General features: G+C 45.5%; 3 protein-coding genes across 3 annotated transcripts; 2 read left to right on the top strand and 1 right to left on the bottom strand.

The window, feature by feature from the left end:
* Positions 1–2,417: 2,417 nt before the first annotated feature.
* Positions 2,418–3,537, top strand: PHALS_09518 (uncharacterized protein; the record flags this gene model as incomplete). The annotated part of the gene is made up of 4 exons (XM_024723715.1): positions 2,418–2,503; positions 2,594–2,619; positions 3,355–3,431; positions 3,514–3,537. The coding sequence occupies 4 exons, from the start codon at positions 2,418–2,420 to the stop codon at positions 3,535–3,537; spliced, it is 213 nt and encodes a 70-aa protein (XP_024571765.1).
* A 6-nt stretch (positions 3,538–3,543) lies between these two features.
* PHALS_09517 (atp-binding cassette superfamily) lies at positions 3,544–4,880 on the bottom strand (the record flags this gene model as incomplete). The annotated part of the gene is made up of 5 exons (XM_024723704.1): positions 3,544–3,745; positions 3,811–3,888; positions 3,955–4,605; positions 4,665–4,750; positions 4,812–4,880. 5 exons carry the CDS (start codon positions 4,878–4,880, stop codon positions 3,544–3,546), a joined length of 1,086 nt encoding a protein of 361 aa, XP_024571764.1.
* A 629-nt stretch (positions 4,881–5,509) lies between these two features.
* Positions 5,510–6,115, top strand: PHALS_09516 (uncharacterized protein; the record flags this gene model as incomplete). Its single annotated transcript, XM_024723693.1, has 4 exons — positions 5,510–5,566; positions 5,729–5,767; positions 5,825–5,898; positions 5,962–6,115. The coding sequence occupies 4 exons, from the start codon at positions 5,510–5,512 to the stop codon at positions 6,113–6,115; spliced, it is 324 nt and encodes a 107-aa protein (XP_024571763.1).
* Positions 6,116–15,409: the final 9,294 nt, after the last annotated feature.

Below are 15,409 nucleotides of genomic sequence, written 5' to 3'. Positions count from 1 at the left end.
TATATATATATATATATATATATATATATGCTTGATAGGATTTAAACGACATGTGCTTACTTCGAATATTTTGAAATATATTGTTTGCCTTTAGTATTTTGTATGACGTTGCAACATACTTCCTTCATCATAGATTTACATTCATACACATCCGATACATAATTTAGAGCGTTAGAAAATCGCTGGCATATCGTTACAATAAATGCTTCCTCCAACCCTCTTTTGAAGTGTATTCTGCAAAATTTGCAAAATCTGACGAGTTCATTGTATAGTTTCCATCGATAGAGATAACGCATCAAAAACCTCATTCAATAATCATCAGATATGATACCGCTACAAAAATTTCCGCTTTAACTTGGCAACTGCGGAGTCAACAAGTCTGCTCGTGCAATATGCTGGTCAGATCAGCGGAGCCAAAATGAAGCAGAGGAATCCAGATTTGTACCGTCTCTATCAAGAAGAAGGGATTCAAATGTATAAATGTTTTTTTTTTGCGTCAAGTTACGGATTAGTGAGAATCTAAAGTATACGATAGGTATTTCTTAGTCCATTTCCGTCCATTCTTTTCGGTGGGCGGAATGAACATCAAAACATTTGCTCAATGATTCAAATTATCTCACCACAACCCTGACAGGTCAGCTGGCTGAGACAAGCAACTGACGTTCGGGGTAAGTATTCGATGTGAGCAGCTTTTCAGAAACATAGAGAAGTAGCACACAAAAAGCTTTAATTTTGCTTGTCTATCCTTACTAGCGCAAATTTTAGATGAAATAACAGCATAGACTACAATCTGAGATATCTCGTAAGCTCTTTTTTACATCTCAGACCAAGTACTCGCTGTAAGAAGTGCAACGTTAAGAATCAAATTCGAAGCTAAATCCTAAACCTAAGTAAAACACTCCGAACCGAACACTACATATAAGACAATAAATATCAACAATCCTTAAGCATTTGATACACCGCGCAGTTACAGTTCCTTGCTGAAGCGAGATAGAGCCGCAAAGAAATTTCTTATATTAAAGTTACCGATATCGTAGTCTGAACCATCATTGTTCGTGAAATATGCGGCATGTCATGAAAATTCTGTGATTTTTACGCTTTTAACGCACCTTGCTCTTTTAGTTTAGTCGCTAGCTTTACTATACCCGCCTGCTGATAATCGCGACTGCCCCATTGACAATATCTCAATATTACATTGGTCAGCCTAGCCCATCTGACCTTGAAATCCTACATTCGAGTCTCGGGATTATCACGATGACAAGAGAGGTGATTTTTCTGCAACCGAATAAATTTGATTGAGAGTGAAAATTGTTAAACCAGTACCGACAAATGCAAATGTTCGCATTTGAATGCAACTAGCTTGCGTATCAAAGTCATAATGGCAAAGGCTCATCAAATAACTATTCTGCCATATTTTTTGTGCGGAATGCATTGACTTTAGAGCAACTCGTAAGACAGCTTACATAGATAATCGCCGCGTTCTCTGTCTTTTGTGCTACACTCTCTATGGCTACTCCCTTCTCGATTACTACGCTGAGCGATCCGGGTCAACAAGAACACGTTGCGATGACTGCAGACATTGCTGATTACCTTTCTTGTTCTAAAGAAGTGATAGAAATAAGAACATTATACTTTACTGGTATAAGCAGCAACATACACGCTGAATTTTTATTTTCGCTATTCAATAACTTTTTTTTGATAACTCGAATTATCAATAAGAAAATTCGATAAAAATGTTTTTTGCGGTTGATTGCACTCCAAATTTTCTTTTGAATCTATCTATCATTGAATGTTTCGCTTTGTAAAAACCAAGTTTTTGTCGAAGAGTCACCCACCGCGACTTAATGACTACAACTTTTCGCAAACAACGGTGCACACCTCATTCTGAAGGATATCGCTGCTAGCACTGTAGTGCTGCAGTTGCCACAAGCGTTGTAGGAGAAGGATGGACCAGTTATATTAAGAAGAACTGCAATAGAAATCGATCAAGTCACGAATAGGTACCCGAAGAATCGACAAGTATTTCTGGTGAGAACGAGCTGTCGAGAGACGTGTTGCAGCTGGTGAGATATAATCTCGTATCGCGGAAAATGACGTCAATCAAGCCGACATGGTCATTTTAAGTTAGATGCAGCGTATTGAGCACATCTTTTCGTTCAATGACTTAAAGTGCAACGTTGCTCACGAAAAATTACCATGATTTTATGGATATAGTCATGTTATAATTCGTGTATTTAGTATGATGGCTTTCGATCAGATCTTCTTGGTAGAAAGCGAATGAGATGCAAATAACGAATCGGGTAAATACCAGATCGGATACGGAGGAGTGGCAGCAAAAAGAGGCTAATGAAGCAGTTTGTACATCGAGACAGCAAATAAAAATGCGTATAATATATTGGCCTAATAATAGAAGTGCAATGGCTACGAAAGGATCGCCGACAAGAAATTTTCAGCGAAATAATACAATGCCGATCGTGCCGCCATATGATCCAAAGACTGTCAGGTAGGCACATAAGAACGGTGAAACATTAGGCTTTCTCGAACAAACCGGACCTTAACTGTCTTTGCTTGAGTGATTCACATCGATGCAAAGGACCGGGTACAGCCTGCCACGAAGGGGTACAAACGCACTTTGAGCGTCGGGATATGAGCGATCTACCGATATGGAAGCTGACTGAATTGAAGATATATGTTTCACTATAGGCACATAAACTGGTAATTCTGCGCGATAATTGAGACATCCTTTAAAAGCTACCACATTTGGCGAAGTTCGGGCATCCAGCTCGAAGGCATTTCATCACAGTGTATCCTGGAGCAGAGACCTATACGAAGCTGCAGCTGCATGCTTATGAGAGTAGACTGTGGCTGTGCGTTGCCGTTCAACAAGACTTCTAACAACCTAATCACAACAGCAGGTGCGAATACGAATAAGCGGACTACAAACAGTTTTGACTTGTCTCGCAGACTTTTGGAGATCATATTCAGCTGAAGATAGCTTGTAATTGTTCAATTGGAAGGTAATACGCACTTACTGATCACATCCTATTCGCCCTCGTGCATACATTGCATTCGTTTTGTACTTGGTTACCGCCTATCTCGCACAAAGTATCTTTGCTTTACAAGTTCGCGTTAAGCAAGTGCAGAAACGGTGGATTTGCACGCTCCACGTAAGAGAGAACCCGAAGACCTCTTTAATGTGAGGTATCTATATTTGCTTTACTTAATTTCGTGAGTGACATATATCTATTTTTTTAAAAAGTTGGATTGAAAAAAATATACTACGCACTCCATAGGGCGAATATTGCAGTATACGAATCTCACTTTCAAAAAAATCTCATCTTTCATCATCATCAGGGCTAATCATTGTACCATATTTTGATCTTTTCACTTGGTTCGAAGTTCTTGGGACTACATTAGCGGCTGCGGAAATCGTACGTAAGAACCGCCAAAAGCGATCACAATTATCATTTTTTAAAGCCATACAATTTTTTCCATGATGTTTTTGTACAATAGTATTCTAGCATTTATTCCAAATAATTAGCCTTACAATTTGGCCGAAAAGTTTGGCGTGGACAGCGATAGCGGCTTAAGGGTCAGCAACTTACGCTCCTGATTGTCAAACATCCAGCGATGTTGGGCCTTAAGTAAAGTGCGCATGCTCTCCTGATCATTTTCATCAACCTTGAGTCCGGTCAAAATTTGCTTAGTGCGATATGAGCGATCAAGATTCACAACCGTAAAATAGCTGCACAAAACGGTTATTTATATCAGCTAAAATCAAGCGCGAAATGCAAAAGCATTGATACCCACCCAGTGTGAGACTTGCGGCGCTTTTTGGCTCCAATACGTTCGATAAAGACCTCGACTTCAACCTCTAAGTGGTGACGCCTGTGGTATAATGGAATATTACTAAGTATGATAAAGTAGTTGACTTTCTATAGTAACAATTCTTACCGAGAGCTGCTCACACGTGCATGCATCGTCACAATATCGTCCATTGTGATTGGTAACCTGAAAAAGATTCGGTTCATAGAGACCGTAACCATATTCTGATTCTTGGTAAAATTACGCGCGCAATAAAGAGCTACCTTGTCCATCCATGTCAACACCTCGCCACCAAAAATAGTATTGTTGCGATTCAAATGTTTTGGTAAAAACGAATTTTGGACCTCAATCAGCGTATCTGAAATGGGCACTTCTAATGATCGTCCGTAATTGTGCGTCTTGATCATATCGACAGACACATGAGGCAATTGATCTACTTGTTCCTGAACTGCACGCCACTGAGCAGCGAGTTCTTTTCGTTGTGCTGCAATTTTCTCGTGTTTCTTGACATATTCGAGATCAAGGGGATCCAATAGCTTTGGAAGCCCTGGACTCGGACGCAAATTTTCATCCAGCGCCACACATGTCATGATAGCGCTCAGCGTTTGAATAAACTTGCCAGCTTCGATATCGTGGCGATACCCTGTAATTTGGACAGCCATTGAAGAGCTACCTGTGTAGATGACCTCACCTTCTAGTCTTACTAAGTCGCCATGTGCAATGCGATTCGTAATGTCCACTCGATCGACCGAAATGGTGGCGATTCCCTTACAAGCTACACTAAAATTATAAGTCCACAATTGAATGTTTGAAGTCTTGTGCGCAAAGTAAATACGTACTTCTCTGCTACAGCAGCCCCAAAGATATCAATTCGCTCTAAGATCGGACCAGCACCAATTAATTTGCCACTGAGACTTTCATCACCCTACAACAAAAAGCATTAAGACATTTCACTTTACAAAATGTATCAAGTAGTATTTACGTACGATAATATCGGCATATGCTAGACGAGTGTCTCGCGGATTTACAAATGCTTGATCTCCGATCATCTCCATCCTCACTGCGCTTAGAAATCGATTGTGGCAACGGCGTAGCTTTGTTAAACAAAATAATTGGGACAACATGCGGTTCAACTCCTTTCTGGTGACGTTCACTGTGTCCAAAACCTTTTAGTGGTAATGTGCAATCGGGACATGATATTTTGAACATGGGATTGTCGAATGGTCAGTAGAAAACAGAAGGTTGCCCATCATTAAACTGAAGCAAAGAGATGCAGCATCCAATCCATGCGATTACTTGAGGATCTGTACCTCCTCCGGACAAGAATAAAATATAGATTTCATCACGTTAGGCACGTAGTTGACTGCACTTGAGGTATTTCAGAGTAAGATGGGCATACCTTCTGTATTGTTATAAATTGGCGCTTATCTGCAATACTTGATATATTGTCGCTATTTTAAACACGGTTGTTATATCGATATGTGTCGATATCGGCGGGTTGCTACTCAGCACCTTGAGTGAGTGTATGAATTTATACAAACTCCGCATGCTTCATCTAAGATAAGGTAAATTAAAAAGAAAATATAGTACCTGTTCATGAAACCAAAGCCAAGTCTATGCAAACGCATATGACTCTAACTCTTATCCCATTTAGGGTCAAAGACTGTGACACTTCACGCGAAGTATGGCTACGACAAACCTTAAAAACACAGTCGCACTATATTATCCCGCTATAGCCACGGTGTGAAATATACTCGGTTTTCAATTTTCAGATATCTTATTTAAGTAATTGCGTGGGGCTAACAGTCCACACATTCCATGGACGTCTTCTATACAGAGTCCCTCCACCTTCATCGTGACCGAGTGATAATCAGGGCTCTTCCTTATCCTAAGGTTCTTGTAGAAGCATGTCCTTGGTAACGAACGAAAGCAATCTAGCGCCGTGAGTCTACCACCTTGAAGCAGTACCAGCCAGAATTGCAACTGACTATCACAGTAGAATCTTTTACGAATTCATCCGACATTCACACAGGGAATATTAGACGCAGCGCCAGGTATTATAACATTGTGCTGGTGAGTTACCGCGAACAGCGTGTAAGAAGCACATTTGACTTCCAACGATGGCTAAGCGATCAGCTCACTGAGGATAAAGAAAAAACTCTTTAAAGAGGTTCAGATGTCAATGGTCTTGGCAATGCATCAGACAGAGCAACAGTATTTCACGCTAGCGCTAGAGACGACACTCAATTACACGGAATATCATTGTGAAAACAGATATCGCGGGCTTTAACACCACACAAGCTGACGTGATATCTAAATACAAATCTATACTCAGGCACCAAGAAAGAGAGATATGACCAACAGCAGAGAGCTCAAAATGCCGGTATAGCGATACAAAAAACGGCTATTTATAAACCATTTTCATCGCAATTCTTCGTTAGGTGCGGCTCGCACTATTTTTTACGGCCGCCGTATCTCTTTTGAAGAAGCAGCGGGCATTGTATTTAAAACCATCGCGCTTGAGTCTACATGCCTTATCACGGCTATGAAGCACGGGACCAAACTCGATAAATTTCACCTGATTTGGTGGGGAGGCAACTTGTTTCAAGATGAGGGTAAGCGATACACCAAGTTTTACTTTGCCGATTTGAAGGATACACAGTGTCTGCGCCCCTCTCAAAGCTGCAGTGGGGCTGTCGTAGTCTTTCACTCAGAGGAAGCTTGGTTAAAGTCGGTGACCTTCTTTTTACAAATAATCTGTACGAGTGTAGCGGATCGCAATTTGCTTATTCAAGAGTAAGCACAACCTTAACCCAAAGCAAATAAACTCTTCCGGTCAATATGTTGACTTGTTTTATTTGTTTTATTTGCGGCAAAGCCGCCTATACCTAAATCTATTTGTTTTCCTAATCAAATAGGAAAACCTAATTAAACCGCATAACTACTCGCAGCCCAGCCACGTATGCTTCTTGTGAAGGTGTAGCCACACCGTTATGTATTCACACCATTTCGTGCAACACACTAGTGTATGATTACACCATCTTGTGTGACCCACAACCTTCATACCAGGGTACGTGAAACCCCGTTACCAAAACGGTCCATCGTTTACGGTAACCTTCGACTGTGTCAAGACCATCGCCATTGTTCCGAAGTATGAGGATGTCAGATTCTGCTATGTAGCCGACGATAGTGTCAGTTTCACTTGGTATCTACTCTTCTGCTGTGCTGTACAAGTCATATGCCTTGGGGGCCGATCAAAGTGCGAGAATAGAGAATCTATGATTTCATCGGAGGCAAATTTGAGAGCTCAGCGGCAAATTTTCTCGGCTGTCGAGCTGGACCGCTGTGTAGCAGTTACTACATCCGTCGCAGCACACAACATATACATCATGCATGAAGGGCCGTTCTCCAACGCGGCAAAGACATCGGGGGAAATCTCGCGATACAGTAAGCCGCTCTTCGCCGAATTATTGTACTGTAATGTACCTCGTGGAGGTCGGGGTCAGTAGAACCAATCTGAGATGATATTTCTGACAAATAGAGACTTGCAATCTACAGTTGTTGGCTGTCATCATCTACACCGCCGACTTTACTGAGACATGAAATGTTCTGATAAAAATTGAGAGACTGTGCGATTTTGAATAACACGCGGTGTAAAAAACAGTAGACAGTTTATCAAGCTCGATGCAAGATTGGAGATATCAAATATGGGTTTGTTATCTGTGCTCTAGCGACGATTGTATCGGGGTTACGCGTTCCTTCGTGAGATAGGGCGGTCGCACAAGATTGTGCAGCCGTACATAGGTGTGTATTACACAGTTAGTGTAATACCACAGCGGTGTGGCTACACCATAACAAGAAACCACCACTTGGCAAGATTGCCAGTAGTAATGCACATTAGAGTATGTATTAGGTTTGGCAATATTAATTAAGAAATTGTTTTAGATATTGACGGCTCTGCCGCAACTAAACCAAATAAAATATTGTTTCGTTTTTGAGCGGAAGATTCGTTTGTCTTGGTAAGTCTTTAGCACTTAGAAGTAGCAGTTTGCGATCTGTTATACTAGTACTGATTCTTGGAAAGAACGTAAGGTCGGTGACTTTGGCGTAGCTCCTTCTAAGGAAAGAGCTACGGCAGCTCCGCTGCACTTGGTAGCACTCGGAGTCAATCTACGCCTAAGTCGTTACGTCGGATCTCCTGTGAGGGTGGAGGAATACCCCTATTTGCCCCAGGGCATGCAAGACGGGCTTAATAAGCTGATGTCCCTGCTGGGTCCTGAGGGCGTCGAGCACCTCGTTGCGCAAGGGTCCAAGGCCATAAGCGCGTACCTAGAGGAATTTTTCGTTATGAAAGAGCACTTACAGCAGAAGCTATCAGCATCGACGACAGATGTTCCTAGGCCGCTCATGGTAAGCGTTAGGACCTTCGAGAGTAAGGATGGAGAATCTCTGGGTGAGAGAGGCCGAGATGGCTATAGCATTCGCCATGATCCAAAACGAGAAACAGCGCCTGACGTTAGCTATCTCTAAGCTCGTGGCCCGAGAGCGAGAATGGCTACTTACGTGCGGTGCTTCGGTTGAAGTTGCGCTCCCCTCCTGGAAGGAGCTGAAGCGTTAGTCTTTGCTAGTGTTGTCGTCGCCTAATCAGACATATCGCGTGAGATCGCGTTTCCTTGCTTTCCGACAGGACAAGATGGAGTTGGTGGACTTTGTCTAACAGTTGAGAACTCTCAGGTGCCCGAATGGCAGCAGATCCGCCCCTCCGAGGCAGCAGCAGTGACTATCTTTATGGAGGGATTTCGCACTGGCGTGGCCAGAATGAAAGTTATCCGTGTTCATCCGTCTTCTTTTCAAAAGAAGCGGTGAATGTGGCATTGAATGCCGAATTCAGCTTCAAGTAGACACGACTTGGTTGGAATGCACACCCTTAGAGCTCGTCGAGCGGGCCTGAGCCAATATATTTCAGCTATGCTGCGATAGTGGATGGATAGCTTCGAGCTGCAGAGCAGCGTGTAAACACCCGTTGCTTGTGGAGACACCTGCCACCTTCTGACGAGCTGGCCCTTGCGCCAGACGCGTAAAGGTTCGTCAAACCGACATCCTTCTTCTAACCAAACTGGTTTGTTGCGGACAAATGAGACCACCCAGTAGGCACGGGCGCCTTACTTGGAAAATTGAGTTCTCAATGAGGTAGATAGCAGCAGGGTCCAGCCCGAAGAGCTGCGTGCTCTTGAACACGAAGTGTATGTGCATGCCGGACTTGCCGGTCGTAAAAGCGACCGTGAAGGGCTCTGATAAGCCATGGAAAATCGTTATCAATTTTGATGCGTTGGGCAATTATGCTTAACGCTTCACGATAGAGGGGAGTCAGCTGTACGTCGAGGCGCTGGGAGCGCGGGTGAGTGACACCGTCACTGTTAGCTTAGCGACGGGAGCTTGTGTCACTGTGCTGAGAGTCCATGTGGACCTCGATGTCAAGTTTCTATACTTTGATAGCGTGGAACGCTGTCTAGGCTTAGGATTGGATGCAAGGTATGACCTTATCCTTGGTAATGCATGGTTGGAATACCGTGAGCCATGGATAGATTAGATGTCAAAGACCTTGGGCGCTACGCGCACGTCTCCTAGTGACGCTCTGGTGAGTCATCTGCTAGGAAGTAGAATCGCTATTGGCACGGGCACTGGACCGGGACGGTCAATGTGCTGGATATCGGAGTATTCGAGCTGTCAAACACCGAAGGTGTATTGGACAAGAGTCTGGAGCATGGCTTGCGGGCTGAACGTGGAGTAGCACGTAACCTACTGAGCGCTGCTACAGTCGCTGCATGCCAAGAGTGGCATTGCTGGACGAGGTCTGGGGCAACCTCGGCTAGTCCCTTCTGATGCGCGTAGAGTGGCATGTTATCCACTGGACGATGGCTGCGGAAATAGCAGCTCTTCGTCAAATTTTGCTAATAACATCAAGGCTCCGATGGAGCAGGGAGTGAGGACACTTAACGACGCCGAGTGCGTTTTCCCACTGGTTTGGATGAGATGTCAAACTTATACTGGGTGGAGAAGGCGAACCCGTATGCTATCTGCAAGACACAGGGCGTCGATTATGACCAAATGTTTGGCTTCCGTTGACGATTGCGCGCTGCTATATACCCTTGCCGTATGACAGAAGAGAAAGACGGCGATGTCACCCTTGAAGCTATTCCCGCAATGGATGCTCTTCTTGAACTAGGTGAGTCGTTCTTCAAAGAGTTTGGCGGTGCCTTGAAGGCAGGCAATTTAGCCGGGGTGATCATAATAAAACCGAACGATGAGATTAACTCGTTGTCGCTTTTGGATGAAGCTATCCTAAAGGACACTAAGAAGGTGCTGAACGCACGAAGTGAATCCTCGATCCTGAAGCATCCTACGGATCCGTATTATTCAGGTAAAGGATTTTCAAGACGTCGTCTCCAAAGACCCGCCATCGGCCCTTTCACCGGACCGAGGTTTTAACGTCGATCGATTTGGTTTCAAGAACCAAATACTGCGTAACACTCCAATACCTCTGCCCAAGGAACAGGGTGAGGGCATTGACGCCTTCTTCCGCGCGAAACACGACGCAGGAATGGTGCATGAGACCAAGTCTCCCCATTTGACATCCATGTTTTGTGTCCGAAAACCGAGCGACAAGCGTCGTATCATTCAAGCTTACAATAAGCTAGAGCTGCCACTATTTCGGCACAGACGCCGATGTCAGGAAAAATTTCTCCAAAACAATATGGATGGCTGTACAAATAACAGTGCACTCGATTTGTTCGATGGGTCTAACCGATGACTCATGAGAGCGAGTTATATTCCGCTGACAACGGTGAGTACTCCGAGTGGAATGTTTTAAGTGTGGCTGGTGATGCTCAAGGGCTATCAAATACGCCAGCAACATTTAATCGTCTTGTGGCGCAGTTGTTCAGGCCCACTTTGACGACATCTTTTGGGGGCATGAAATGACAGATGAAGAATCTCAGTCGTCCAATTTAGAGCGGTGCTTGAGTGCATGCGCACAAATCAGCTGTATGCTAATACCGATAAGTGCATTTTTGGCGCGGAAGAAATTCCCTTTTTAGGGTGATTCGTTGGGAAGCGTGGCCTTCGAGCGGATCCCGCTTATGTCAAGGCCATTGTGGACTGGCCGGTTCCTTAGAACCAAAAAGACTAGCGCAAGTGGCTTGACCTCGCCAATTACTTGCATAAATATCGCGCAAAACATGCAGAGATGGCAAATGGCACGGCCAATGTCTAATCTCCTTAGAATCGACACAAAATAGTGTTGGGACACCGAGCATCGGAAGGCTTTTGACAGGGTATAATACAGCCTCCTTCATGCACCAACACTGGCGTTGCCAGACCCCGATCGTTCTTTTGGTATCGCCTGTGTCGCTTCGGACTTTTGCCATCGTAGGTGTGCACTGTTACAAACAGACGCCGAGGGGTGAGATCGGGTGATCGCGTTCGAATCTCGCCGACTTAAGAATGCAAAGAGAAGCTACCCAGTCTACGACGAGAAAATATTTGCGATGAAGTATGCACTTGTCAAGTTCAGGGTGCACCTGCTTGCCGTTTGTAATCTACACAGATCATGTATGCATTGCGACTCAGTCGCCTCACCTCTCGCGGAGGATGACCAGGCGGCTCTCATTCTTAACAAAATTTAACTTCGAGGCAGAGTATAAGCCAGGAAAGCAGAAAGCTTTCGCTGATGCGTCGGATAATGACCTTGATCATGTCACGGCGCTGCCGTTGTCAGTGACGGATATGATCCGCGCTGCATACGCGGGTGATAGTATGTGTGTAGCGCTGCTACAGGCTCTCGGAAGCAATGCGTTTTATACTCGATCAGTAAGTTGTCGGCGCGATTACAACGCGGTTACACCAATATTCATTGAATAATGGATTCTTGAATTATAGCACCGACTTCGAGGATACGCCACAAATTCTGGTTCCTCTTGATGAGGGTTTAAAATATACTTTCCGCTATGAGGTTCACGACATCCATCTTTGTGGTCATCTCGGTCATGAGGAGACGTACAGCTCGATGAGTTGCCACTATTGGTGGCCCAACTGTACAAATAAACGAGCCCATATGGCCGCACATATGAGATGTGTCAGAGGGTGAAAACCTCTCCGAATGTGGCCGCGCCGCTAGCCAGTTTATTGGCTACACTCCCTGTTTTGGCAGCCCGTGAGTATGGACTTTGTATTTGGCCTGCCAAAGGACTCGGTGGGCAACACGTGTGTGGTGATCTTTGTGGACCGCTTGAGCGAGATGGCTCATCTTGCCGCAGTGCCGGACACCATCGACGGTGTGGGAACAGCGACGCTGTTTGTCGATCGTGTCCTTCGGCAACACGGACTCCCGGAGTCGATTGTCTCTGACAGAGACCCACGCTTCACTGAAACGTTTCGGTCTACAATCTTCAGCGCTCGACACCAAGTAGAGTGGACCATCCGCCGGCCGAAGGTCAAACTGAGTGCGGAAAGCACGTTGTCGCAGACGTTCTTCACAGCGTCTGCGCTGAGACGCCGAAGTGCTGGAGCGCTATGTTACCACTCGTTGGATGTACTCTGAACAATGCAGTGCATTCATCTACCGGCTACGCCGTTCGAGTGAACGGGCTAATAAAGCCGCCATTCGATGGCTCAGGGCATAGTGTGTGTGGGAATGCCGAAGGGTTAGCTGATAGCAATCCTCTCACCGTGCGTAACGAAGTTGGATACTTCCTTTCTACTAGACTGAGTGTCTTACGGCACGTTCGCGATGCGATGGCCGAAAGCCAAGACAGGCAGAAGGAAAAGGAAGCAAAAATGCTGAAAACATTGAGGTCGGAGACCTGATTATATTTAAACGCTAAACTATCCTACACATGCAGTTTTTGCTGGTTTTAAGACGAAGCCCCGCCGCTTTCTAGGTTGTGACCACGCGAGGCCTAGCGTATACGCTGAACCTTCCGAGAAGGTTGCGCACACACCCGGTGTTCTGTGTGGGATTGCTTAAGACGTTCATCGTGGGTGTTTGAGATGCCACTTCGGAAAGATTGACTAGACGTCGTGGGCGCTTATGATAGGAAGAATCATTATGCTTCCGTCGTCTTGCGCACCGTGCTTCTCGGCAGTAGCCCGGGAAGTCAGAGGGCCATGAGCTGAGCTCAAGCTATGGCTCTGAGCTGCTGTGGTCGTAGACTCATCCTTGTGAGAAACCACAGAGCTCGCAGGATCGTCACAGATAGTTCCATATGTTGTAGGGCGACAATACGCAGGAAGTCGGCGTTGCGCCTTGAGTTTGGCAATCTCAAATCTAAAGTGGCGCTCAACGCGCACGCCCACTTCCTTGTGGCTCCGCTGTAAGGTAGACACCGAAGACAGTTTCCGGTGCCGCTGCCCCATCGCTCAAAAGACTCATCGTCATCCGCAGCGGTTTCGCCAGGGGCGAGTACCCTAGGGATGGTTCGCATGGCGGGAACAGAAGCATCTTCTTTTGTGCTCAAAATCGAGTGCGGTACCGAACCATTGGGGTCTTTTGGGGTACCAAAAAGCGAGCTCACAAAGCTTTACACTGATCCAAGCTCCGACCCGTGGCCCGACTACTTGGACGCCTAACGATCGAGTGCTCGCTTCTTTCGCTTCGGTAGCGGGATCCGCCGAGCGGAAGCCGTACTCCACACAAGGGTCTAACACCGAACGTGGATACGAGCGCAGGAGAGCCGTCCTGTGAGCAGCCTCCAATTTTAGTCCTAGTGCCTCGTCGAGGCGATTGGTAATAATACTACTTTTTTTGGAAACCAAGAGGTCGGGGGAACGGACATGGTGTCCGCAAGGTTTGAGCTGGGCTCATGTCGTGCCGTTGGCACACTTCATCCTCCTCGTCACACCATGCTGGGGAAAGAGTGTTTGACTCTTATTGAACTTCCTCCAACTCCTCGGCAAGGAAATCTGTTGCCCGGGGCGGGCGCGGTGTGTTGGGCCCAGCTGCCGAGGGCTTGAGATTTGCTTCCCGTGAAGCCGCGGACGTAATGTCCGGAGATGAACTCTATGCAGAAGAAGAAGAGCGCTGTACACAGGCGCACTCGATACCAGCTAAGCTGGGTGCTAAATGTGTCGTAGGCATAGTGCTCCTAGATCGGAAAAGTTCTAAATTTATTCTTATGGATTTCACTCCTTGGCAAATCTCACAATTCCTCACATATTTGCGCACCCACTTTTACATGTGTGGCCAATCGTATCCCGGGAAAGACTGAGTAACGTATTCACACGGCTGAGATGGCCAACCGAAGGGCCGTCATGCTGTCATTAGAACCATATAAGATACGATGACGCATACCTTCGTCATTTGGAACAACAACCCTTGCTGCATCTCCAATTCAACCGCATTGTGCAACAAGCCATCGTGTACTACATAACGGTGAACACGCGATCTTGCGCGAAACGTTGCAGTGCATCATCGGAAGAGCCATTGAACTCCCTTAGAAAGTTCTGACATATTTTATCATACTTGTACTCCATGACAATGTCTCCGCGAACTGTAGCCGAAGTTTGCACTCTGATCGCCTGTAATTGTCGACATGACTCGTGCATGTATACGCTCCTGGACAATAAATCATCTTGACAGCGTGTCGACTAAGATGTTTGTCTTGCGTGTAGTGTATAACAAAGTCGGATTTCATAAAGAAGAAAAACCATCAAATGAGGAATCTTTGTTGCCGTACGCAGAGCGGCATGATCTGTATAGTTCGCAAAGCGCTCCTCTACAAGCAATTACACACGAAACTTGACCAAAGCATACTTCATCTTCATTGCTAGAATCTATTTTCATGAACTAATTAGGTCCGTTCCGCGCGCCATACTTATCGCGACTCATACGAAACAACTCGTTCTCGACCTGTTGCATCAACGCACATCCGATGGCATACCCATTTTAATCGCATACTACATGAAAAGGTTTATCGTGGCTTGCAATCACAAGAACGGGAGCTTATCTCAAGCTCTTCTTCACTTCGGCAAACATCGCCGGGTGATGTTCTGACCATTCCCACTCAGCGTTCATCTTTAAAAGAGTCGTTAGGCGCTGCATTATTGCGCGTGTATTTGTGCAAATAGATGGCCAAGCCCAACTATTGTCTCAGCTGTTTCACATTGGCTGGCACAGACCAATTATTGATAACTTTGATTGTCTCGGGATCTACACAAACGCCATTCTTGCCCACAGAGCAGCCAAGACCGGGGACCTTCGGCGCAAAGGAATTGCACTTTTCAGATAAGCATAGAGTTTATTCTCTCGCATAACTTGGAAGGCTTGACGAAGATGGTCAAGATGAAGATCGACACCAGATTTTACACTCGTTATCTTACTATGAACGAGTATCTCGTGCAAGCTCTCTCAGTTGACGAAGAAGATTCGCGGCCTTTCTGCTGAAGTCGCGTTGGTATTCTTCAAACCTTGTGGCATCAGTAACCATTCCCACATCATATCACTGGTGGTACTGATTGAGGTTAGTGGTGTATCATTATTGCGCATTCTTAATCGATCGCACTGAAAATAGTACTGTCAACCATTTTA

Source organism: Plasmopara halstedii (assembly GCF_900000015.1).
Source record: "Plasmopara halstedii genome assembly, contig: Scaffold_42, whole genome shotgun sequence".
Classification (NCBI taxonomy): domain Eukaryota; phylum Oomycota; class Peronosporomycetes; order Peronosporales; family Peronosporaceae; genus Plasmopara; species Plasmopara halstedii.
This window is presented reverse-complemented; position numbering and strand designations above follow the sequence as displayed.